General features: G+C 46.2%; 2 protein-coding genes across 4 annotated transcripts in view; one reads left to right on the forward strand and one right to left on the reverse strand.

The window, feature by feature from the left end:
* The window catches only part of il11ra (interleukin 11 receptor subunit alpha), a 30,998-nt gene extending 21,037 nt beyond the window's left edge, over positions 1-9,961 (forward strand). Inside the window, exons 5-12 of one of the 3 annotated variants that reach the window (XM_084483362.1) lie at positions 2,015-2,129; positions 3,348-3,511; positions 6,122-6,285; positions 6,729-6,873; positions 7,075-7,176; positions 7,342-7,435; positions 8,818-8,894; positions 9,300-9,961. In XM_084483362.1, coding sequence (XP_084339488.1) covers positions 2,015-2,129; positions 3,348-3,511; positions 6,122-6,285; positions 6,729-6,873; positions 7,075-7,176; positions 7,342-7,435; positions 8,818-8,893 — 860 coding nt within the window. In that variant the 3' untranslated portion in view covers position 8,894; positions 9,300-9,961. The remainder of the gene's footprint in view (positions 1-2,014; positions 2,130-3,347; positions 3,512-6,121; positions 6,286-6,728; positions 6,874-7,074; positions 7,177-7,341; positions 7,436-8,817; positions 8,895-9,299) is intronic. The other 2 variants (XM_084483363.1, XM_084483364.1) reach the window with 2 other exon arrangements.
* A 9,786-nt stretch (positions 9,962-19,747) lies between these two features.
* tmem267 (transmembrane protein 267) lies at positions 19,748-21,767 on the reverse strand. The gene is made up of 2 exons (XM_084482687.1): positions 21,343-21,767; positions 19,748-20,582 (listed from the first exon to the last, which is right to left on the reverse strand). The coding sequence occupies exons 1-2, from the start codon at positions 21,760-21,762 to the stop codon at positions 20,247-20,249; spliced, it is 756 nt and encodes a 251-aa protein (XP_084338813.1). The 5' UTR covers positions 21,763-21,767; the 3' UTR covers positions 19,748-20,246.
* Between the last annotated feature and the right edge of the window lie 5,733 nt (positions 21,768-27,500).

Raw genomic sequence — 27,500 nt, forward strand, 5'->3', positions numbered from 1 at the left:
AAGAACTGACTTCACAAGAACTGAGTTCACAAGAACTGACTTCACAAGAACTGACTTCACACTGCTCACTCGCATCGTCCAGCGGGTGTTCCCTATTGCAGCTCAGCGTTCTATGGCTCAGCGTTCTATGGCTCAGCGTTCTATCGCTCAGAGTTCTATCGCTCAGAGTTCTATCGCTCAGAGTTCTATCGCTCAGAGTTCTATCACGTTCTATTCGTTTCAATATTGAGGGTTTTTTGAAGCCCATCTTTGTGGGCGCTCAAATGGAAGGACACATTATCATTCATACCAAATGTACTTAATAAGTACTCAGTGTGGGTTGAATATGAAAAATAAGTAGCGCCACAGATTTGTGAATTGTAAACAGGCTGTCACTTTGAGTGTAATTGAATGTGAAGTAAGTGCTAAAAAACTAAAAACAAAAATTATTTCTGACATGAGTGTTGACATTCTGTGGGCAAAACCTTTCAAAATGATCAAATCAAAGTGAAAAAAAAAGAAGAGAATGTGCGTTAATGCGTCGATTTGTATTAATCTCGTTAAAATAAGATTGCGTTAACGCGTAATTAACGCCTTAACTTGCCCAGCCCAAATATGTACAGATACATGTGTGTCTGTTATCAGTACTCTGCTGCTGCTGTGAGGGAGTCGTGTTCTTATCAGTGGTCACATGACCAACAAGTTACTTCCTTGCCTTGTCTTAAACAGGAAGTGGCTTCCGAAGTTAACTTCCTGTTTGAGTGGCTAAACACACAGGCGTACTTTAGTCCAGGGTGACAACAGGATAATGTCTATAATGTGTAGACATATATACAGTGTATATATATATATATATATATGTATATATATACACTGTATATATATATAATAACTGTAATAACAACTATATATCTACAGCAGAGTAAAATGAATTCATCCAGCATAGTAACAGCATAGTAACATTTACTTGGTTCTAATTGGGTCTTTAGTGTGATATTTGGGTCACTAGGGTATTATTAAGGTTCTTAATATATTATTCGGGATGTTAATTCAGAGCTAAAAATCTGTTTTTTAGGGGTCATTAGAGATTATTTGGATGGTTAGGGTAAGACTTAGATTGTTATGTTTGGGTTTTTGGGCTATTATTTGGGTTGTATGGTAGGGCTGTGCAATTAATCGAATTTTGATCACGATTGCGATTCTAGGGTCAAACGATCTCCAAATTAATAAAATCGAGTTGGAACGATTCTTTTGAAAAATTTAAAATTATAAATTTTTTTATTTTCTATATATTTTTTAAATGATTCTGAAGTTCAAGTCCAAATGTACTTAATAAGTACTCAGTGTGGGTTGAATATGAAAAATAAGTAGCGCCACAGATTTGTGAATTGTAAACAGGCTGTCACTTTGAGTGTAATTCTGAATTCTGAAGTTCAAGACAAGTTCATTTCAGTGAGTTCTGAGTATGATGGGCCAGGCCAGTCCTTCCAGTCCTTTCTGTAAATTGATCCATTACTGGATCAATTTACAGAATGCAATTTGTTGAGTGTCGTTTACAAAAAACGTTAGATTAAAAATGTGTCAGTGCACTAAACACGAGAAAGTTAATTTAATTTTATTTATTTATTTGATCTTCTAGTATCTATATTTTATTAATTGAAAGTTTTATAGAAATTACAGAACAGCTGGATACATATTTATTTGTACATTATTTCCAATTTGAACATTTTCTATTTTTTTATTTGAACATTTTGTGTAGTTTAAGAATTTGGAAAACTTTGTTACAGTGAGGTTTTTTTTTGCCGAAATGCCGAATAAATGCATTTTATTTTCAAACTCAAAAAGAATAATTTGAAGAATCGTGATTTCAATCTTGACCAAAAAAATTGTGATTCTCATTTTTTCCAAAATCGAGCAGCCCTATCACACGGCGTGATCTGGGTTGTTAGGGGACGTATCCGGGGGGTAGTTAGAGTATTATTAATACACTGAGATATAAATCTGAACCTGTGTTATTGTGACCTCTGACCCTCAGACCCCCCGGGGCCCCTGAACGTCACCTGTCGGGTCCCCAGCCACAGCCACGTGCGATGCTCCTGGGTCCGGCGAGGCAGCACCTTCCTGCCCGCCCAGTACCACGCCTTCTACAGGTAGGACTGCTGGTTTATACCGCCCAGTACCACCGCCCAGTACCACCGCCCAGTACCACGCCTTCTACAGGTAGGACCGCTGGTTTATACCGCCCAGTACCACCGCCCAGTACCACCGCCCAGTACCACGCCTTCTACAGGTAGGACCGCTGGTTTATACCGCCCAGTACCACCGCCCAGTACCACCGCCCAGTACCACGCCTTCTACAGGTAGGACCGCTGGTTTATACCGCCCAGTACCACCGCCCAGTACCACCGCCCAGTACCACGCCTTCTACAGGTAGGACTGCTGGTTTATACCGCCCAGTACCACCGCCCAGTACCACCGCCCAGTACCACGCCTTCTACAGGTAGGACTGAGCAACGGAGACGGCAAGGGCTGTGATTGGTCCTCTAACAAAATCATTTCCGGGATCACTTTTCCCCGGTTTGACTTTGACCTTATTTACGTTGTACCTTGTTTACTTTGCACATTAAGGTTTTTTTCTAACAGTAGTCAGCATGTAAGATCGATCGGGCGGTGAATTGCATCGCGTATCCGACATCCCGACGGAGAACTGCGAATGCTCGAGGGGTCTCCGTAGTTATGGAGTCGGATTACAGAGTTGGAGTAGTATACTTTGGCCTTAACTATCCCTGAGCTATCCCTTACCAGCCAGAACTAGCTATTAAGCAGCCCTATCTAGCCATTTACTTGCCTGAACTAGTCCTTAACCAGCCCTTAAATAACTATTTAGTAACCTTTAACTATCCGATAGTCCTTTACTAACCTTAAACACAGTCCCTCTCCTCTCTTCAACCATTAAATAAACCCTAACTAATCCTTTACTAACCCTTAACACTAACCCTTCACTGATCAGAAACCATGTCTTCTCCCTCACCCTTCCCTCCCCTCTCCTCTCCTCTCCCTCACCCTTCCCTCCCCTCTCCCTCACCCTTCCCTCCCTCTCCTCTCCCTCACCCTTCCCTCCCTCTCCTCTCCCTCACCCTTCCCTCCCCCTCACCCTTCCCTCCCTCTCCTCTCCCTCACCCTTCCCTCCCCCTCACCCTTCCCTCCCTCTCCTCTCCCTCACCCTCCCCTCCCTCTCCTCTCCCTCACCCTCCCCTCCCTCCCTCTCCTCTCCTCTCCCTCACCCTTCCCTCTCCTCTCCTCTCCCTCACCCTTCCCTCCCTCTCCTCTCCTCTCCCTCACCCTTCCCTCCCTCTCCTCTCCACCAGGGGGAGTCATGCTGATTGGGAGCGCTGTGTGGTGGACTCCACCAACCACCACTGTGACATCGCGTGGCCCCGCTTCTGGCAGCTCAACCACATGCTGAACGTCACCGAGGTCAACCCCCTGGGAGCCGCGCTCACCCGACAGAACTTCCAACTGCATAAGCTCTGTAAGGCACACGCACACACACACACACACACACACACACACACACACACACACACACACACACACACACACATATGCACACACGCACACACCAGGCGCGTCACGGCGGTTGGTCCTAGGTGGCCCTGTGGTGGGTTCCAGATGCCTCGGACACCAGCCTTCCGACATTAAAACGACCAACGTGGTACAAATACGACCAAAAGGGGGCGTGCCTCCGAGAAATGCCACGCGAAAGCTGGGAGACTTCCCCACTTGAATCTCGGAAAGCTGGTGTCCGAGGCATCTGGAACACACCATTGGTCAGCCCACTTGGCATTAAGGCCCGCCCAATCTGGAGGCTTCATTTCTGAGAAGCACCACAAGTGGGGACACATCTGGATCAGCCAATGAGGGCCACGTCGGGCTGGTACTATCGGTGCTCCCGCCCTGCGTGGCGTGTGACTCCTCTTCAGACGACTCCCTTCGTCTGTAGGCCCGGTTAACAAGTGCCTTCGTAGCTCAGGAGGTAGAGAGGGTTAACTGGTGACCAGAATGTTGCTAGTTAGATCCCGGGCTCCTCCTAGCTGAGTGTGGAGGTGTCCCTGAGGGATTTAAATATAGTTCCAAGTGCCAAAACGACGTCCTTGAAAATGATTTAAATATTAATACCATTCGATCTAAAAGTGCAAACTATTGTCCAATGTCAAGTCTTTAGAAAAAGACTCATCTGGAAGAAATTTGCAAACGGTGCTGAGGGCGTGCTCAGCCCTAAAGGAGTCGTCCAATCAGTGTGAGACCTCGACCGTTTGCCAAATCAGATATCTCCAGAGGCAGTCGGGCTCCAGCTCAACTCCGCCCGGTGAGCAGCCAGATGAGACGCGTCACAGATTGGCAAACTGATCCGTTAATGACTGCAGAGGTGTTTCCAGCCTGCAAGAAAAACCTGAAGTGAGCAATTCTACGGCCAAGTCTATTCCTGTCATCCTTTTGTTTCGCTTGTGTGAATAAATCTGTTTCCCTGCACCTTTACTCTACGTGCTGATCAGCGGTCTCACGTTGAACCTGGTCTTAGTCAGTGGTCTCATGTTAAACCAGGTCTTAGTCAGTGGTCTCATGTTGAACCAGGTCTTAGTCAGCGGTCTCACGTTGAACCAGGTCTTAGTCAGCGGTCTCACGTTGAACCAGGTCTTAGTCAGTGGTCTCACGTTGAACCAGGTCTTAGTCAGCGGTCTCACGTTGAACCAGGTCTTAGTCAGTGGTCTCATGTTGAACCAGGTCTTAGTCAGTGGTCTCACGTTGAACCAGGTCTTAGTCAGTGGTCTCATGTTGAACCAGGTCTTAGTCAGCGGTCTCACGTTGAACCAGGTCTTAGTCAGCGGTCTCACCTTGAACCAGGTCTTAGTCAGTGGTCTCACGTTGAACCAGGTCTTAGTCAGTGGTCTCATGTTGAACCAGGTCTTAGTCAGTGGTCTCACGTTGAACCAGGTCTTAGTCAGTGGTCTCATGTTGAACCAGGTCTTAGTCAATGGTCTCATGTTGAACCAGGTCTTAGTCAGTGGTCTCACGTTGAACCAGGTCTTAGTCAGTGGTCTCACCTTGAACCAGGTCTTAGTCAGTGGTCTCATGTTGAACCAGGTCTTAGTCAGTGGTCTCACCTTGAACCAGGTCTTAGTCAGTGGTCTCATGTTAAACCAGGTCTTAGTCAGTGGTCTCATGTTGAACCAGGTCTTAGTCAGCGGTCTCACATTGAACCAGGTCTTAGTCAGTGGTCTCACATTGAACCAGGTCTTAGTCACAGGTGTGACATTCGTTTTTCCAGACTCAAATCACTGCGGTGTGCGAGACGGATCGCCTCGGGGCTGGGCGAGGCTCTAACGTTGACTCTGGTAGTGGAGCAGCAGATCAATGTGCCATTGTGTGGCAGGGCGCAGCCAGCAAGTGTCAGGCCCCGTCCACATGGAACCCGTTTTTCTGGTGAAAACGCAGAAGTCTTGTGTGCGTTTGGGCCGACCGTCCAGACGGATCCGGCGTGTTCGGTGTCTGAAAACGCACCTTTCTGAACCCAGGTCCCAAGGGTGGATTCAGATAAAAACGGACCTATGCGGTTTCGTGTTCGGATTCGTGTGGACGCCTGAAACACAAACGATGACGTCATCGCCCCGCCACCAGCTGGGCGACGTTAGAGTTGTGTTGATTCATATATTTTTAATTATTATTTGATTTGTATTTTTTTTTTGTAGCTTTAAATACAGCCCCTTCGTAAATGTAATTACTAACTGTACATTAAAAAGTATTTCTGCTCAATCTAAAAGGTTTAACAACTGCTTTCTCCTCCTCGACTGTATGTTTGTATACAGCGCTCATGGCCTTGACGCGCGCAGGTTTGACGCGCTCCACTTTTTTTTTTTTGTGTGGAGAACCAGCGCCACACAGTGGCCTTGAATATGTACTACAGCGTTTCTTCAGCTCGATGCGTTTTCACAACGAGTCCCGTCTTCACGGAGATATTCCTGAAACGCATCAAAGGAAAACCGAGGAGGGGAAAAGATTGTTTTGGCCCGTGTGGACGGGGCCTCGGTGGGAGAGGGCCCCTGGCAGCGTGTGTTCACCTCCTCTGGCCTCCGTCCCGCAGTGAAGCCCGACCCGCCGGCGGAGCTCCTGGTGGCGGGCCAGCCCGGCCTCCCCACCCTGCTGAACGTGTCCTGGCGCTACCCGCGCTCCTGGCCTCAGCTGGCGGCCTTCCCCCTGCTCTTCCAGATCAGATACAGACCCCACGGCTCCAAGCACTGGGCTCAGGTAGACACGCACGCGCACGCACGCACGCACACGCACGCATGCACACGCACACACACACACACACACGTACACGCGTACGCACGCACACACGCACGCACACACACGCACAGGTAGGCAGACAGACAGACAGACAGACAGACAGACAGACAAACACAGGCAGACAGACAGGCACAGACAGACAGACAGGCAGACGGAGAGAAGGAACAGGCAGACAAACACAGGCAGACAGGCACAGACAGACAGACAGACAGACAGACAGACAGACAGACAGACAGACAGACAGACAGACAGACAAAAACAGGCAGACAGACAGGCACAGACAGACAGACAGACAGATGGGTAGACAGACAGACAGACAGGTAGACAAACACAGGCAGACAGACAGGCACAGACGGACAGACAGGTAGGTATATGAATGTGTGTGTGTGTGTGTGTGTCTTCAGATTGAGTCCATGGTGACTAGCGTGGTGGTCCACGATGCGCTGGTGGGCTACCCCCACGAGGTGCAGGTCCGGGCCCAGGACGAGGCCAACGGCGACAGCCACTGGAGCGACTGGAGCCCCCTGGTCCTGGCCCGGCCTTGGGAAGGTGAGCATTGTGTTGATGCAATATCGCAATACCTTAACCTTCTCCACCTTCTAGTGTTCTCTATAACGTGTGTGTGTGTGTGTGTGTGCGTGCGTGCGTGCACGTGTGTGTGCGTGCATGTGTGTGTGTACGTGTGTGTGTACGTGTGTGTGTGTGTGTGTGTGTGTGTGTGTGTGTGTGTGTGTGTGTGTGTGTGTACAGAGCAGAGAACAGAGCAGCCTGAGTTCTCTGGAGGAACTGTCCCCAATGAAGTGTTTCAAGACGAGCCGTTTAGCAGCGAGACGTTCACCAGTAAGACCCAGAGTAAGACGCATGAATACTGCAAGACGATGTACTCAAATACATCAAAGTACTACTCAAATATGTATGACGGTTTGTCTGACTGTGTGTGTGTGTGTGTGTGTGTGTGTGTGTGTGTGTGTGTGTGTGTGTGTGTGTGTGTGTGTGTGTGTGTGTGTGTGTGCGCAGCAGAGGAAGAAGAGAAGCTCAGTCTGGTCATCCTATTGGTTCTCTTCTCCATCGTCATCTTCATCATCATCCTCTCCCTCACCGTGGTCATGTGGTGAGACACACACACACACACGCACACACACACACACACACACACACACAGTCAGATACACGTGCGCACACACACACACACACACACACACAGTCAGGCACACACACACACACACACACACACACCAATATTTCCCACTATTACATGGCTGATAATGATATTCAATGCGATTGTTTCCGCTATTCCCCCTCACTGTGTGACACTGTGAACTGTTATCAGTATGCGCCACACGTGAACCTCCTAAGATGGCGCAATTTGATTGGTTTGCTATCTGATGAGATCTCAAACATGGGCTATTGTTTAAGAGCGCTTCACAGTCGTCTCATAAAAACAAATCGACCGCGGCAGAAAGTGAAACAATGACTCACCTCAGGCTCCGTGAGCAGGGACGTTTGTTATTCACGGAGCCTTCGGCGAATAATTGTTAAATATTATCCAATGTGTGTTATGTAGCACAGGTAGGACAGGTAGGTAGACAGAAAGACAGACAGACAGGTAGGAAGGACAGGCACAGACAGACGGACAGGTACACATACACCGGCAGAGAGACAGGCACTGATTGACATTTGGGGAAATAGGAGTTAAACATTATCCAGTGTGTGTTATGTAGCGCTGTCATCACGTCGTTAAATCAGACCCATCGGACCAGACGCTCTGACGACGGGCGTCTGTGTGACCTTTGGGTTTAGACGCTTGGAACAAAACACCTTGTCACCACAGGATGATGCCGCGTGCGTCCGCCCGTGTAGGGCGGGACACGGCCTACATCCCCAGTTCTGAGTTCATCGGGTTCTGGGTTCTGACTTCGGCCTTCAGTAGAAGCAGCGCAGAAGGATTCCGTTCTGCAGTTTGAGAGCCCTGTACTCACTGTAGTCGTGTGTCGTAGTGACCAGTGTGCTTTTTACAGTAACATGTGGTGCTGTCATTAACGTGTTCTCATGGTGCTGTCATTAACGTGTTCTCATGGTGCTGTCATTAACATGTTCTCATGGTGCTGTCATTAACACGTTCTCATGGTGCTGTCATTAACATGTTCTCATGGTGCTGTCATTAACATGTTCTCATGGTGCTGTCATTAACACGTTCTCGTGGTGCTGTCATTAACATGTTCTCATGGTGCTGTCATTAACATGTTCTCATGGTGCTGTCATTAACACGTTCTCGTGGTGCTGTCATTAACATGTTCTCGTGGTGCTGTCATTAACATGTTCTCGTGGTGCTGTCATTAACATGTTCTCGTGGTGCTGTCATTAACATGTTCTCATGGTGCTGTCATTAACATGTTCTCGTGGTGCTGTCATCAACACGTTCTCATGGTGCTGTCATTAACATGTTCTCATGGTGCTGTCATTAACATGTTCTCATGGTGCTGTCATTTGCAGTATGAGGCAGAGGAGACGTCATGTGACCAAACAGGAAGTGAGCTCCATGCTCAAGATGAAGGCCATCCCTCTGTAGGGTGAGAACAACATACACACCAACACACGCACACAGCAACACCAACACCCACAGACACCAACACACAGTCAGATTCGTCGTGTTACTGGGAACATTGGTCACAACATAACAGTACTATGAACTGGAAACCAAATGACAACAGAATGATGAATGAACCATGAAATCTCTCTCTCTCTCTCTCTCTCTCTCTCTCTCTCTCATCTCTCTCTCTCACTCCTCTCTCTCTCTCTCTCTCTCTCTCTCTCTCTCTCTCTCTCTCTCTCTCTCTCTCTCTCTCTCTCTCTCTCTCTCTCTCTCTCTCTCTCTCTCTCTCTCTCTCTCTCTCTCTCTCTCTCTCTCTCTCTCTCTCTCTCTCTCTCTCTCTCTCTCTCTCTCTCTCTCTCTCTCTCTCTCTGAACCACTGCAGTTCTATTTCCTGGCTCAAACTACATCCCCCACAATGCATGGCGGTCCGGTAGGAGCAGGAGTTCCAGTAGGCAGAAGCTGAACTGTATAAACAACTGTTGAGAGTGCTGAGTTACGCCTCACCTCAAACTACACTACCCATAGTGCATCACAGCAACAAGGCTTTCGTCTTGACGGTAACGAACTCCCGGATCGTTTTGGGAACGGTCGCCGGTCCTCCAGCCATGCTCTTCCTCTCGTCTATACCGGCCATTTTTTGTCCACAAGAGAACAGTTTTTTTTTCGGATGTTATTTTTTGTGAGACGATAAAGACTGACTTTTTATTTAAATGTATGACTGTGAAGAAGCGTCAACGAAACTCTGGGCATTACTGAATCCAAGTATACAATAGGGTGTGGTCTGCGTCCAGGCGTACTGTAGGCGGGGCTGGTGCAGCTCTCGCAGCTCGCCACGGCACAGTCAGAGCCCCCTGAGAACGTCCCCTTAAGAGGACCCGCAGTGGATCGATTGGTCGATTGTGCGTCGTCAGGTTGTGACCCACCTCCGACCGGACCACCGCCCGGTTTGGAGCCCAAAACCGATTAGGGTGTGGTGTCTGGATACGGACATTAGTGTGCGGTCAACCGGACTCTAATGCACTCTGATGGGCGAGAGAGGGGGAGAGAGAGAGAGAGAGAGAGAGAGAGAGAGAGAGAGAGAGAGAGAGAGAGAGAGAGAGAGGGGGGACAGAGAGAGTGAGAGAGAGAGAGAGAGAGCGGGGGGACAGAGGGAGAGAGGGAGAGAGAGATGGAAAAGCTTTCAGCCTAGCACACACCAACAGTGTTGTAACATCACATTGATGTTTGAGTAAGGTCTCAGGTGCGTCAGTTCCTCTAGTCAGTGTTTCTGATCCGAGTTGAAAACATGACCTTTAAACAGTAACGTGTACTTCCCCCCCCCACCAGGCGTTGATATTCATATTCATTTGAATGTGCACAAGCACAATCCACAGACACTGGCTGGGATGTCCTGACCAACAGGTGAGCCCGTGATGTCTGAAACATCGGGTTCTAATGTCACCACCCAGGGGTGGGGTTGTGATTTCACCACCCACGGGTGGGGTTGTGATTTCACCACCCAGGGGTGGGGTTGTGATTTCACCACCCAGGGGTGGGGTTGTGATTTCACCACCCAGGGGTGGGGTTGTGATTTCACCACCCACGGGTGGGGTTGTGATTTCACCACCCACGGGTGGGGTTGTGATGCCAGAGCCCATGGCTGGAGTTTGATTGTCCCAAACCGAAATGTTTTAACGGTAAAACGATGTGCTGTTTATTCTGGGCGTCATTGTGTGCTGATCTAAAGTTGTGTATTGACTTTGCGATGGATTGACCGGCCTGAGGTGTATTTAGTCTGCCCCTTTCACACGTGTGCAAACGTAACGGCCACTCAAGCTAGCTCTTCACATTATATGCATGAATCCAACGGAAGCTTTCTCTGTATATTATTGTATATTATTCATCATTATACGTTTCATGTATGTTACCAAAAGTGTTTCTATGTTTTTCTATGTTCTGGTTCTAACAGGAAGTCCCTCCAAATATGCTTTTAGTTGTAGTTCAGCAAAATGTGCCACTTTATAGCGCCAGTTACTGAAAATAACCAAATCACTAGAGAAAACAACTCTAACCTGCAAATGAGGACACTGCTGCTAAGTGACCAAATCATACAGGATATGACGACTGGTTAGTACTACTGGTGACTATTACTTCTCTAAGTAATAGCTAGTAGTAGGTACTGTTGGCTGGTAGTACGAATGGTTAGTAGTACTTTTGGCTAGTAGGATGGTCGCCTATTAGTACTATTGGCTATTAGTATTATCGGCTAGTACTTTTGTAATGTTAGTACTACTTGCATTAGTATTTCTGTCAGGTAGTAGTTCTTATTTCTCTATGTATTAGAGGCTGTTGTCGTAAATGTGTGTAGCCTTCAGCTTCAAATGCAATCTGTTTATACATACCTTATAGATTATATTTCATAGATTATATTTGATAGATTGCTGATCTATCTGATCAACATTGAGTCATTGGTCCACATGGTCTAGATTCAGAGAGAAAGAGAGAGTGAGATAATGTAGCCTAGATGTAAAGGATATAGATATTCTACATTTACCGAACCAGAGAAAGAACAGGAGTAATCACATAAAACACCTAGCACTGCGTATAATAGTACTACTAGTTTTACTACTACTGGTAGAATAGATACTAGACAGATCTACTGTGCAGGATATATATATATATATATATATATATATATATATATATATGTATGCTGCACCATGATGCAAAGTGTTATGAAAACATCTCACTCCACGTTACCTCATAGTGCATATAAAGTATAAATCACATTAATAACAGCATTGTTGCCTATATTTGGCCTATAAAAGACGCTTATATGCTTTTCCTCTATCATTATGTAGGGTTTTCTTATTTGCATCAGTGTGTGATTGTATGATTATATCATGTTGTGTAGTGTTTTGTACTTTTTTAATTGAGTGTTTGTATGATTATATCATGTGCATGGGGTCCTGTCCCTTCAACACATTGTGTAAATCCTCTTTGGGAGTAGAACTCAGAACCCTTGGATTTACTCCCATATGTACATACTACTTTGTTTGTATCACCATAAGCTGTCTCTTCCTGTACTTGTGTCTTTGAAATAAATACTATTTTATCACAACAGCTAGAAAACATAAATATGTTTCTTACTGCTTTAGCACCACAGATATAATCTACAAATATAACTTTTTCACTGTTCTATCACGACAGTGATATTCAGAAGGTATATTATCACAGCTATAATTCAGTTAAACATGGTGGACTACAACCGTGTTGACAGAGACAGACATGTCAAGATGGAACAGAGAGGAAAGCAGAACAACACAGACCAAAACAAGAGAGAGGGAGGGAGGGATGGGGAGGGAGGAGAGGAGAGGAGTGAGGAATGGGGGAGGGAGGGATGAGGGGAGGGAGGGAGTGATCAGATGAGAGAGAAAGGGAGAAAGCTGGGGAGAGTTTCTTTAATGAAGAGATTTTCATGAAAGGAAAAAATCCAGAAAGAGTGGTATGTTATTGTGAATTTCTGTGTGTGTGTGTGTGTGTGTGTGTGTGTGTGTGTGTGTGTGTGTGTGTGTGTGTGTGTGTGTGTGTGTGTGTGTGTGTGTGTGTGTGTGTGTGTGTGTGTGTGTGTGTCTTACCAGTGAAACGAACAGTTTGACTAACTACATATATCACGTGAATGGTGAGTAGGTGAACGTGACCTATGTTTACTACCATCTAGTGGTCATTTACATCACTACAACCACCAAAACACTAATTCGTTTTAAATATATATATATATATATATTAAATATAGAGCAGAAAAGAGCAAAAGAGAGAGAGCAAGCATTTCAAAAGCTGGCCTTTTCTCCCTAAAATGGTACACCACTGGCCAGTGCTGTGTTAATGGCCCTGTGTTCCTGGTCCTGGTCTATGGTACAGCTGTGTTCCTGGTCCTGGTCTATGATACAGCTGTGTTCCTGGTCCTGGTCTATGATACAGCTGTGTTCCCGGTCCTGGTCTATGGTACAGCTGTGTTCCTGGTCCTGGTCTATGGTACAGCTGTGTTCCTGGTCCTGGTCTATGATACAGCTGTGTTCCTGGTCCTGGTCTATGATACAGCTGTGTTCCTGGTCCTGGTCTATGATACAGCTGTGTTCCTGGTCCTGGTCTATGATACAGCTGTGTTCCTGGTCCTGGTCTATGATACAGCTGTGTTCCTGGTCCTGGTCTATGGTACAGCTGTGCTCAGTTCCCTGAACCAGCAATGGAAATGCCCTCAGTGGTCAGATTAAGTCAGGCCCATAAGGGTAGGCCAGCTGGCTATAATATAGGCAATATTCTTTGAGCAGTAAAGAGATAAAGCAATAAAGAGAAAAATGAAAATACATCAGCTTCCATTTTTTACAGCAAAAAACTTTATTCATGAACAAATCGTTTTGTGGAGGTAAAATGAAATAAAGCGTGACACTTTCAAAGATTCATGATATTAATATACAACATATGGATATATATATATATATATATATATATATATATATATATATATATATATATATATATGTATGTACACACATAAACACCAGTTGGTAACGTAGGCTACAGATAGCAATGTGATCCATGTTTCTATAAACAGGAGGCAGCAGAAGCCGTTCTCGTTAATTGAGTTACAAATTAAAAGGAAGGAAATTCAAATTGTCCCTATGATCACGTGTTCATGTATAGGAAGAGTTCAATTCAAAATACGTTTTAGAACGAGGCACAAGAAGCTAATGTGTGGACGTTTACTTTTAGTGAAAATATCGGACTGTAACACAAATCTGCCGAACGTTCCGGCGGTCGATTTCCCACGAGGCAGTTTACTTTTCTTCAGTGAACACGTACAAATCATTGTCAATTTGTCAAATAAAGCAGCTGACATTTCCAAATAAAATGCCGTGTCGTGTTTAACGGTCTCCCTCTCCCCGATTGAAAAAACTAACAGAGAACCGTCACTGGATTAACGTCCGCGCTCACCAGGGATAAAAACAACTCCAACTCCAACTCCAAACTCATGTTGGAGCAAGTAGGGCCTCCGCAACCGCCAGTGATGCAGGCTTCAGCCTCGGGGCTGAGAGGGTATTGGCTCTGGTTTGGCTCTGGTTTAGCTCTGGTTTGGCTCTGGTATGGCTCTGGTATGGCTCTGGTATGGGCGTGGACATCGCGGGAAAGCCTACTTGCTCCCCTTTTATCCTAGCGTCACCTTTTCAATAAGGCTAAACCCTTTTCAGACAAAAATACGTTTGGCGTGTCGTCGAGTCGTCGTAACAGTGAAATTGCACACGTTATGAGCAGTGTAACAATGTCTGCTTAGCCCAGCCCTCTCAGACCCTAACCCCTTCACCACCACCCGTCTCCTCTGATGAAGACAAAGGGGGAGATAGTTCACAGGTCCTGTGTGATGAGTCTCTTACTGTTACTGTACTCATTATAGAGGCACACACACAGACCTCGCAGACTGGTGCAAGACAGTGCAACTTTAAATGGTTGGGCATTCAACCTTCAATGAAATGACCAGGACAACAGAGAAGTCCTGAAGGCCTTCCTAAATCCTGCCATGAAGACCTACACCAGGTCCTGAAGGCCTACCTAAACCCTGCCATGAAGACCTACACCAGGTCCTGAAGGCCTACCTGAACCCTGCCATGAAGACCTACACCAGGAGAAGTCCTGGCAAGGCTGTTTGTGGAGCAGTTGGATGAAAAGTAAAACCCTTATCTGTCCGGTGATGCAGGGTGAAGATCTTTCCCACTTCTACAGTGCAGCCCACTCCCTCTGCCCAGCAGAAAATAAATTGTTATTTTACATTGAAAGATGCGACTGTCAATTCACCGCCGTTGAATTGTGGGCTACTTGTTTGGCAGTTCTGGGTTTTGGTGATGAATATTTAATTGCCACTTGCTATTGGCTTTATTGTTTTGTATGGTTTGTGAGGTATTTTCTTGCTTTCGTCTACTCGGAAATCCAGAGTTCTCGCGAGAGCACAATTTGAATTTGCTCAGCGAGTCACTCTGGGAATGAGCAATATGCTCACTCCCCGATTCCCCTGGCCCAGAACATTAACCAATCACATCGGTGTATCTGATATAGGCAGGGCCAAAAGCGTTGCTGTTTTACTGCCCGGATACGGCAAGAGTCTTATCTATTGGTTAGCTCCGCTGGTCTGGATACGTCACCCCTTGTATTCTTCTGATTGGTCGTAGTGTTATCCAATTGATTGTGTGCAGTGATATTTTCAAATGCATGCTTGGTGCCGCCCCTCGAGTCGGGCCGTTTTCATTACTCCTTACCAGACCCTACAGCTCTCTAGATGCGGCTCTGGATTCCCAGGCTAGCTTTCATCATCAAAACGTCACAAACCAGCCACAATGTGTGATGGCACAAAGGACATAGTGCAGCCAAACCTGCTCCAGGAAATCTTTGACATTTAAAAGTTTTCAGCCCATTCTCTTCTTGGGCCCTTACTGCCTTCATTATGTAATTTTCTTCCCCATTTGCTCTTTATTCTCAGCTACATGGGCAGGCAGGAAGCACAATGACAGCCAGCATGTCAGACAGCACTGACTTTATCGCCACACTTTTATGGTGACTTGAGGGAAATTGCACTTCCCAATGCATACTGTGTATGACTGGCATACTAATAATTTATTTCCCTATTCAATGACCATCCAGGCATAAGTTTGCATTCTGATGGTCAAAAAGATTCAAGTTCCTCATGTTTTTCTTCCGGGACGTGGAGATGGGTACAGCACTTAGACCAGAACCATCAGTGCCGTATAAATTATTCACTTCATTACTTTCACCTTCACAACCCCCGCTGACAGCATACATAGCTACTGCACCGGGACACGCCGGAGACACCGTTTACAGCCAGCTAATTTACATTCATGTTGAAGTGCAGTATTTTGAGATGGATAACCCAGAGTACTCGCATCAAGCAAATATCAATGTCACATGTCATCGTCCATCTCTACCCTCTCTGGGTTCACAGCAAACAGCTCTGGGGATATTCTGCTTTCAAAATTGGAGAGAAGAGTTTGTAGTCTGCTGGTCTTACTTCCTACAACCAATGATGACGCAAAATTATCACTTTTGGTCGGAAGCAGGCGTTTGTTGACAAACTAAGTACACAGATAATATTGGGAAGTTAAATGATACCAGAAAGCTCTTTCTCCCGCTAACCTAAGGGTTGGCTCAATATTTTAAGTTGTGGATTCCCCATTAAATATTCCAATGCGTATTCCAATTCCAATATGTACAACGCGTTATTATATGATGGTTGAACAATTAGGAATACAACTCCTGGTTAAAGTACTGATAGTCCTTTTTCCAGCATTCAGCATCTGTCAGGTTGAACAGCAGTGCTACTGTCAGGAACGGGCTGCAAGGTTTGGTAGGACCCAAACGCACGACAAGGTGGACTCACAACAAAACCCTTTACTTACTTACATGACATATAAACAAGAACAACACAAAAAAGCACGGTGACAAACTACACCCTCAATAGTGTAGGTAGTATGTACAACGACCGAGCCGTGAAGGGAACAAAGGGGGAGACTTAAATACACAAGACTAAACAAGACACAGGTGGGCAGGGAACGAGGTACAAACGAGAGGCAGGCGGACATTGGACAAAACACAAACGAGACACAGGTGAGGGGCGGAGACACACAATCACAAGACAAACCAGGGACGACAAGGAACAGGAAGTAAATTATGTGACACCAACCCATAACCATGACGGCTACAGTTTTACAATATGTATGGCACAATGCACAGCATTATGATAATAAATGTCCAGAAAACAGCCGTGTACGAACAAAGTCAACAGGCGTCTGTTAGCGTTGTTGAACTTAACAGCTACACCAGTTGTAATAGTACCACTGTGGTCGCTAGAACTACTCTGTAGTAAGATGCGTTTAGTTCAGTACCTAGAAAGTACCTGCAAACTGTTTTTCTCGCAAATTGCAAAGACGCCAGAGGTATGATCTGGTTAAAGAACCCCAGCCCTACCTTTGGAACATTATCAACCAATTATATATGAGCTTTTCCTTAAGGTGCAGTGTGTAGAACTTGATGGGATATAGAAGAACAGAGTATGTTTTAAGTAAGTTAAATATGTTTAAAGTGAGTAAGTGTGTAATCCCATGAAAGTAAGAAATTATGCCTCTAAATTATACACAACACACTCCACCTTTAAATGGGTTTAAAAACCAGTTTCATATAAAAGTAGTAGATGTATAAATGGTGAATACATTTGAATCCAACCATTAAGTGCTTGAGTTAATTCCTTAGAACAAACTAAATTAGTTGTCGCAAATCGACTATTTACGAATACACGATTATACACTACAGCCCTCTGTAGGAGGGGTCCGTTATGCTTTCACTAAAGATTACATTGACCTACATTACGTTTTTAAGAGTCAACATGGCGATACCAGAAGGTCCTACATAGAAAAAGCATAGAATCACACAAGTTCACTGCACAGTTGCATGGACTAACTAGTTCAACTAAACTTTCCACAAACCAATAGTGACATGGTCGGTTTACAGCCGTGAACCATGAGGCGTAACGCTCCAGAGAAACCAGTGATACAACACCGCACAGAGTACAACTCCATGTCCAGATCGTCACCAAGCAGCAGATTCAAATGTGTTGAAAGTTTCAACAAGCAATAGAGTTATAGTGTGTGCAGGTGCATGGGGAAATCTGTACTGCATCCATGACCAAAGTCTTTCAACTGTAGCACCATGGCATTACTCAACACCCCAGTCCCTCGTCTGCTCAGTGCTCAGTCTTTGAAACACTTCCCTGTACGGCTCGTGACAACAGTTGATCTTATATGGAGCGGTTTGGTACCACGATAATCTGATTGGATGCAGGTCCATCCAATGACGTCCACCCCCCCCCCCCCCTCCCTTAAGGGGACGGGTTGAGAGGCTCCAGACTAATTGGTCTGGTGATTCCCGCCTAGGTAAATAATGGATTAAGAACAGAACGCGTCCTTTACTTTGGCCCACAGATAGGAAATTGCTGCGTTCAATTTAATGATAAATTGCTTGTTACTCCGTCACTGCAATGCAGTCAGTCGTCACTGCCCTCACAACGATACAATCAGCCAGACCAGGTTGTCTAAAGCCAAAGAGCAACAGGAGAGAGAGAGAGAGAGAGAGAGAGAGAGAGAGAGAGAGAGAGAGAGAGAGAGAGAGAGAGAGAGAGAGAGAGAGAGAGAGAGAGAGAGAGAGAGAGATGTTGCATAAGAGAGGAAAGGAAGAGATATTCACGGCACTAAAAAAATCCAAAAAGCGGTGTGAAATTGTGAACTACAACTACACACAGGTAGAATTTATTCAGTAAATTAAAAAAAAAATCACAATATATTTTAGTCCTACATGTTTTTACCAAAGTGGTTAACAAACTCATTTAACAATTTAAAAATAGTTAACATCAAAATAAATTAAGGTAAACATCAAAATAAAGTGCACAATTCAACATGTGTGTGTGTGTGTGTCTACACAGTGACATTATACTGAACAAAACAGAACAGCTGAAATCTATTATTTCGTCGCGTAGATGAGCTTATCAACACTACCATCTACTGGCCATTCACATCACTACAGCCACCAGCGTCTTAAACAAGCATGGGTAACAGGTTAGAGATGGTTTCATTTAGGTGTAAGCTTAGGGATGGTTAGTTCAGGTATTATGTTAGAGATGGTTAGTTTAGGTGTAAGGTTGGAGATGGCTAGGTTAGCTACTTGGTTAGAGAAGGTATTATGTGAGAGAAAGGGTTTTACAGACGCCTACAGGAGGGTTTTAGAGGTGGTAAAGGGTTTAAGAGGTGGTTAAGGTAAATGATTTAGAGGCGGTTAAGGTAATAGTTTGGCGTCGCTGAGGTCAAGGATCAGACTGTAGTCATGAGTTACATTTAGAGAGATGAGACATTTGTCCCCCTAACCCTACCAGAGGCATATACTACCAAGCTCATTCATCTGTTCATGAGCGGTCTTCACTTAGCCCAACCACCGCAACCACGCTTAAGCGATTTCACAACAGCGGCCATCGATTCGTTAAGTCGATGGAGCTATGAGCATGTTCACGTCAACGGGGTGGTGAGTTAGCAGGCGTGAGTTATTAACGCGTTCATTTAATTCCATTAAATGAACGCGTTGCCGAGGTGAACGCAGATCACGTGCTCCGGAGCCGGTGCTGTACAGCTGTTGCAGCATCAAGTTGTACAACGTACAGTGTGCAGCATAGGTTACCATGGCGATGTACCACAGTGTAAAGTGGGTCACCGTGGTGACGCGGAGAAGCCACGGTTAAAGCTGGAGTGAGTGAGTCCGGCCTCATAGTGAAAGAGTCTCTGGTCCCTTCAGGGTATATTCACACCACAACAAGTCAACACATTCTGTCACGATACACACAACACGGTCACACAACACTGCCACACAACACTGCCGCCCTCCAGGTGCATATAAAGGCCTACAGTCGCCTGAGCAATCAGATCAATAAAAGAGTTGGTTTTTTTCCTGATGAATCTGAAAGTTTGAAAATTAAAAAAGTTGAGAGTATAAGAAGTCGATATATAAATATTAATATAAACATTATTATATTAATAGACGTAAGGAATGCGTTTCTAATATGTATCTTGTATATTCCAAGCATCTAGCCAGCCTGTATGTCTCCAGCATATAGCTAGCATATAGCTGACAGGTAGCATGTACCTAGAAGGTCTAACGCTAGCCTGTAGCTAGCCTGTAGCTAGCCTGTCTCCAGCCTGTAGGCAGCATGTAGCTAGCCTGTAGCTAGCCTGTCTCCAGCCTGTAGGCAGCATGTAGCCAGAACGTCTCCAGCCCGTAGCTAGCATAGCGCTAGCATGGCAAAAGTGGTTGAGATTCACGCAGCGAGATAAACAAAAACAAAAACACAAAAACACACAAAGATGAATAAAAGGTTTGTGTGAAATCCAAATCAGTTAATAAATACCAACAAAGAATACGGTTCTCTTTCTCCTGGAGGCGCCGTTGGGTGGGGGGGGGGGGTTGGGGGGGCAAACTGTCTGAGCGCTGCCCTCTCATAGGTCCACAGACTCCGTCCGGGGTGTGCCCCCACAGGTCCTCAGACTCCGGGGTGTCCCCCCACAGGTCCTCAGACTCCGGGGTGTCCCCCCACAGGTCCTCAGACTCCGGGGTGTCCCCCCACAGGTCCTCAGACTCCGGGGTGTCCCCCCACAGGTCCTCAGACTCCGGGGTGTGCCCCCACAGGTCCTCAGACTCCGGGGTGTCCCCCCACAGGTCCTCAGACTCCGGGGTGTCCCCCCACAGGTCCTCAGACGTCGATGGCCACGCCGTGCTTGGTGGTGATGACGTGGCGGGCGCCGGTCAGGTACATGAGCACGGAGACCAGGTGGGGCAGCGTGGCCGTGGTGCCCACGTACAGCCAATAGGGGATGGGCGCCGTGTTGCCCAGCGGACACACCCACAGGCCGCGGCGCACCGCGTCCCGCACGTGGTGCGTCGTCATGGAGACGAAGAGCATCCAGGGCAGGGAGCACCAGGCGTCCTTGAGGCGGGCGACGGCCATGAGGAGCCGCAGGGAGAGGCACAGCAGGGGGATGAGGGAGGAGCAGTGGAGGGGCGGGCGGTGGGGCAGGGAGACCGCCGCCTGGAGGGGGGGGGGGGGGGGGGGCGGACAGAGAGACAGACAGACGGAGAGAGAGACAGACAGAGAGACAGACAGACAGACAGACAGAGAGAGAGAGAGAGACGTCAACACGGGCAGTACTTTGTCTAACCAACTTTATCTAATATAAAATATTAGATAAAGTAATTCATCTGTTGATTGTCTTTAATGATCATCACACAAGTAGGAAGTGATCAGCAAACTGAGTATCAAACTCAGATGTATAGATCAGACGTATAGATCAGACGTATAGATCAGACGTATAGATCAGACGTATAGATCAGACGTATAGATCAGACGTATAGATCAGACGTATAGATCAGACGTATAGATCAGGCGTATAGATCAGATGTATAGATCAGACGTATAGATCAGACGTATAGATCAGATGTATAGATCAGACGTATAGATCAGACGTATAGATCAGACGTATAGATCAGACGTATAGATCAGACGTATAGATCAGACGTATAGATCAGATGTATAGATCAGATTTTTGAAAATCACGCATGGAAATGTACGTCGAGATGCATCGACAATCGTTTTAGAATCGAATCGTTGACCTCTGAATGGGAATCGAATCGCGAGGCGCCGAGAGATTCCCACCCCTGGTAACCACGGTCACCTGGTAACCACGGTGACCGTGCATGCACTCTGCACACCCTCCCCCCCTCCCGCGGGGGGGGGGGGGGGGGGGGAGGGTGTGCAGAGAGGAGCACCCCGCGGGGGGGGCGGGGCCCACCTTGAGCGACAGGGAGCCGGCGCTGTAGAAGTGGTCCAGGTCGATGAGCGAGGCCAGCAGGCCGGCCAGCAGCGCCTCGTAGACGTCGCTCCTCTTCCTCAGGCCGATGACCACGGCCCAGGACCACAGCCCCACCAGGGCGTGCGTGGCGTTGTCCAGCCCCGCCCGCAGCCACAGCTGCTGCTGCAGCGGCGGCAGCTGGAGGGCGTGGTCCGCCAGGACGCAGGCCACGCCCAGCCCGGCCGAGGCCAGCAGGGAGGCGGAGCTGAAGGTCTGGAGCAGCGCCTGGGCCTTCTCCGTCTCCACCGCCAGGCTCAGCGGCACGGCCGCGCCCGCGGCCCCGGCCCCGTCCCCGAGGGCCACGCCCCCCAGCAGCGGGCGGCTGGAGGCGGAGTCCAGCTTGGAGTAGAAGCCCTGCATGCTGATAGGACGACGGGGGATGATGGACAGGAGGAGGAGGAGGGGTGGGGTGGGGTGGGGTGGGGGGAGCCTATCAATGTGCCGAGTCAGCGAGACTCGACAAACTGAAGGAAACACGGGAGAGAGTCAGTGAGAAGTAATGCACAACCTGGGAGCGTTGTTGACCAATCGGGATCAAGTAGGGCTGCTCCGTTATGGAAAGAAAATCATAATCACGATTATTTTGGTCAATATTGAAATCTCGATTATTCAAACGATTATTTTTGAGTTTGAAAGCATGACGCATTTATTCATAATTTCTCTCTCTCAAAAAAAAAACACTTTGTAAATGAGAACTTTGAAATTTCCCCTTTGAAAAAATACACAAAATGGTCAAATAGAAAATAATGTCCAGATATGTATCCAGCTGTCCAAAAATCGTTGCAACTCGATTATATTAGTTTGGTGATCGTTTCACGCCTAAAATTGAAATCGTGATCAAAATTCGATTAATCACCCAGCCGTGGTCCATGGCGAGGCCAGGCTATGGCCTAGGAGGATCAAGTATTGAATACCGTTGTGGGACCTTTAAGCGACATCACACGAGTGCTGTTGTACTAAATGTCAGCGCGGTCCAGCAGTTCCACAAGCACCGTTCATTAGTTAATGCTAATAAATCGACAACAGATTAGGATTGGTTTGTTAATTTAAACATTTATTCAATTTCGCCCACACGCAGAGGACTGGACTGGGGCCACACTGTTGCCAAGCAACACAGACATTTTCCTGCAAACATGGTATTGTTTATTTGTAGGTCTTCACCTCGCCGCAGGCTTTACACAGCACCCACTTTGGCATCGCACAGTATACACATTCATTGATTGATTCAATCAATTAGATCCCAATATCAGGGCCCTGCCCACCTAATGCCATAATCAATAGTATTAATTCCACCTGTGTTCACCCTGCTAGACCACGTCAGCATGGCTGCTGTGGAAAGGACCTTTTCTCATGAGTGAACAGCTTCCCATCGCTAATGGGGTTATGGGTTATTAAACACACCTGTACCAGCTGAGAGACATGAACCCATGAAGGTCCTAGGTCTGTTCGACTCACACTAGGCCTCGTCTCATCACCTGACTTGATAACTGTCCTTCTTTCCTACCTACCTACCTCCCGACCTACCTCCTTAACTCGCTAACTACCTCCCTCTCTTCCTTCCTCCCTCCCTCCCTCGCCTCCTACCTCCTAGTACCTATAACGATATGAGGGATCATGATCTGCTCCATTGTGATTGTATCTTTTCGACTAAAGCCTCGATACACGGACATAACACGAATACCTTTGGTAAATACACATCCTCATAATTAACACAGATAATAAACATGAACGCATGGATGATAACAGTGTTTATTATTGTTTATCCCTGATGATAACAGTGTTTATTATTGTTTATCCCTGATGATAATAGTGTTTATTACTATGTTTATCCCTGCAGACCCGGATGTGTCGGCGGCTGTTGTAATGATGCACAACGAAGCCCCCTCTGAGGTCTACAAAAGATGACTAGACATGACACTTGCCCAAGACCACACTTGGTGTTATTTAACCATCGGCAGGTGTTGAAATAGATTCAAATGGGGGGAAAAAGCGTGATTTTTAGGGAGCAGATAACTCACCCCATAGCGGCGACGCTTCTTCTGTTGTCTCTGAAGAAGGTTCTCTAGAGCGCATGCGTCGCTCTACCGCCCCCTGTGTGATCACCATCACATCGCCTCCCATCATGTACTTAGGTTATATCATGTCTTACAATAATATCATATATATATATATATAAATTTAATTTTTTTACATTAAATTATTACTAACTTATTACTAATTACTTACTAATATAATATTATTATATTATTCTCTGGAGCCTTTCCCTCCAGAGAATCAATTGTCAATCAATTGTCTAACCCTATCATTTTTATTGACAGTGGACATCCTGAAATAAAGGCAGATGTTTTCATTTTACTTCTGTCTTATTTTTACTCATGTTGTCCTCTAGGAAAGGAACAATAAGACAGAAGTAAAATGAAACATCTGCCTTTATTTCAGGATGTCCACTGTCAATCAAAATGATAACAATTGACCAATTCACTTTTTCAAGTTGAATGCATTTTCCTTTTCCAAATAGTCTCATTTATTTGCTTATGGTAACAATAAAAAAAAACTTACCCACTGGCTCATCTTACCCCACTCTCCCTATATATATATATATATATATATATATATATATATATATATATATATATATATATATATATTTGTGTGTATATATATATATATATATATATATATATATATATATATATATATATATGCACATATATACACACACACACACACACACACACACACACACACACACACACACATATATAAAACCGTATCTATATATATGTGTGTGTGTATGTATGCATATATATTGTCATTTATCATCATGTAACTTCTCCTTGTTTTAACATTCTCTACTTATGTTCCATATCTTTTATTAATCAGGGTGTCTCTGCTGAGCTGTTGGGTCGTTCGTGGGTCATCTATCCACCAGCTTGTGTCATGCATTTGTCATTTATGTATTAGTCTAATTTGACCGTGTGCGCCTTGTTTGTGTGCGGGTCTATTTTTGCGTCTCTATTATCTGTTGGCCCTGAAGACGCTGTACTGTACAGACAACTCGACGCCGGGGACAAGATCTGCCCTTCAACAAAGTATGCTTTGTGTATCTGATGATTAAACTGTCTCTAAACTCCCTCGTGTCACATTGGTTCCCAGACCTCTGCTCACAGAAAAGATCCGGAGCAGAGGATTCATCACATCAGACGACAGAAGAAGAGCGCATATATGCGCTCTTCTTCTGTCTTCTATTGTATGATGGGGGCGCCATTGATGTGATATATCACATCAATGGCGCCCCTATCATACAATGAAATGAGAAAATAGTCATCCAGACGAGATATCAACAAGTGGCTCATGCCAGCCTCTAATATAGTGTTTCCCATAAAGCTTTTACTTGGGCGGGTCATTTCTTATTTATATTTTTTGATCCGACCGAGTGATTGACACCATCTATGATTGACAGTGTTTCCCATGCATTTACTTTTTTTTGTTTTAGACGGGTAAAATCTTACTCCATCTCACAGCGGACATAAACACATCGATTCAGTCTCTTTCTCTCTCCCTCTCACCAACACAATGAACCGCCTGTGAGCAGCATCTCCGCTCCGCGCACATTCAATCAAACCGTGATTGTGAGTGGGATGAAGAGTTGTTGTTGGCCTTTCCCTCCAGAGAATCCGGCCGGCTGAATCCATTAATAAAATCAATTTGGAAATCACCAATCAGTATGAGGGAACTCTTGTATTAAGCTGTGTGGCGGTATGGTCCTGGTTCTATTTGGTTCCCAGGAGATCTCCACGGTACATCGGTAGGAATGTAGGAGGGACTAATTATTGTGGCAAGCGGCGAGGGAATGGCCAGAGGTGGGACGGTACACTGATGGGCAAAAATAACCTAACGGACACATTACATTACGAATATAGTCAACTCTGGGTCCAAACCTAACGAACACAACACACCACACATTCAAGAGGGTCAAGATGACCCTCGAGCCCCCCTATCAGTCTGCGGAGAACACTCTGCCACAGCTGGATGGCGAGGACCCACATATCACACAGAAAGACAACACGACCCGGAGGCTCAGGGACAAGAGAACCCTCGATAACCCACACAAAGTCTACCACACACACCTGGCTAGGAAAGATACTATAAGTTTCACGGTGTGCTCTTCTGAAGCAGAACCTCCACGGAGGCGAAGCTCCAGACGACCTCAGCGCTGTTAGGGGACGTAGAATATTCGATCTTTCACGCTTTATGAATCTGTATTACCTTTTCCACTTTACTCAATAAATCCGAGGCCCTCGTGCTGCCAGACTTTATTACCTCTCCGTCTCATTTCATCTGGTCAGGTAAACTAGACAGACTGTTTTTCCCAACAGGACCCACACCGCCCCCACCGGGTGTGGGGTCTGCTGGTGTGGTGAGCCCCTCCCGCCCCGCCCTGAGGGTCAGGGTGGGCGTAGGGCAGAGGGTGGGCCCTGTGTCGGCCAAGGCCCCTGAAGCGGCGCGGGGGCCGTGGGGCCGGTCTGGGTTCAAGGGAGCGTTAGGATTTAATGTAGAACAGCGCTCATTATAATACCCACACACAATGAAGGAAATAGCCTAAAATATGTATCACAGTTGGCGTTGCTCGTACGCCTTCTTTCTGATTCGGATGTCAGGTTGTTCTGGCCAGAGTTCTTTGACACGTTGTTTACTCAACAAAGTTTTTCTCTCAAATTGATTTTGAGATTATTGAGTTTTTTGGGCGGCTGAAATCCTGTGAATTGAGTGCCAGCGTTCAACATTATCAAGGTCAATCATCTCAGAGGTCCCCACTCCTCCACTGACTCTGCTGGGGCCGATAACGCCTGTAGGCATCAGGTTCAGGACAACATAACCTTTATAGGTATATGTAATTTATTTATTAATGTTTAACGAAAAACATAACCGAGTGTTTTACCCAACACACTCGGCTACCGAGAGAGAGCCCTTTGAATATAAATTACAAGGCAGCAGCAAATCTGCAAAAAACGTCTATATTTCTTCAACTTCCTCCTCTGAGAGTGACACTTGCACCTTGAAGCGAAGCGGCAGAAAGCTCAAACACAAACGACGTTGGACTAAACATGAAGTTTATCATCTTGCATGGTACGACTGCTCAGCTTCAAAACCGCAAAAACAACCTCAGAAAATGGGCTTTTCCACCTCGGCAAGCAACTCGGCAAGCAATTAATTAGAAAATAAATTGATGCTTCCCCTGCTCTTCATCATACGAAAGCGGCACCACATGTTGAATTTCAAAGCTGACACGGGCGTCTCATCTCACAACCTGTACGCTGGATGCTCTCCCTTCAAAGACTCTTTAGTCCTCCAAACGGTTGGACCTGCTGGGCTCAACATCACGAACCTGTCCTTGTCTCCTGGAATAGTTCCCTCTACCTCCTAGACCGCTGCGGTGAACCTCGATCCAAGAAGCTGCTGGGCCCTGAAGGACTCAGCAGCCATCTGCCCATTTCTAACCTTCCTTTCCTTTCTAAAGTACTGGAAAGAATTGTAGCCGACCAAACCATCAATCATCTGATGATTAACAGCATATTTGAACCCTTTCAATCTGGGTTCATGTCTTTCTGCTCCACTGAAACTGCTGTGACCAGAGAGGTCAATGATCTCCTCACTGTGGACCTCAGTGCTGCCTTCGACACGACTGAACACCCTGAACAGTCTTCCACTTCATCGTCTACAGTATTATGTTTTCATCAAAGGTTCTTCTCTTCGCTGGTTTAGATGTTCTCTTACAAATAGAATGCCGTTAGTTCTCTGTGAAGACTCAAAGTCAAAACATTGCAACCTATAGCCTTGGTCGGCCTCGAGGTCATTGGTCCACTGCCATTTGCAATCAACATGATTTCTCTCAGGTGTGATTATTTGCAAATACGGAATTCAATTATTCCTATTGAATCAGACGACCCCTTCCGGATCCAGAAAGATGAACCGTTAAGAGATGGACGTTCCTCACTGTCCACCTGCTGCCCATCCCGTATTCAGCAGCCGGCTCCTTTCAGTAACAAAGAAATCAGCAGCCCTCCCTGCGGAACAGGCTGCCACCTGTGAACCAG

Source organism: Micromesistius poutassou (genome assembly GCF_964030765.1).
Source record: "Micromesistius poutassou genome assembly, chromosome: 18".
NCBI classification, from domain to species: Eukaryota; Metazoa; Chordata; class Actinopteri; order Gadiformes; family Gadidae; genus Micromesistius; species Micromesistius poutassou.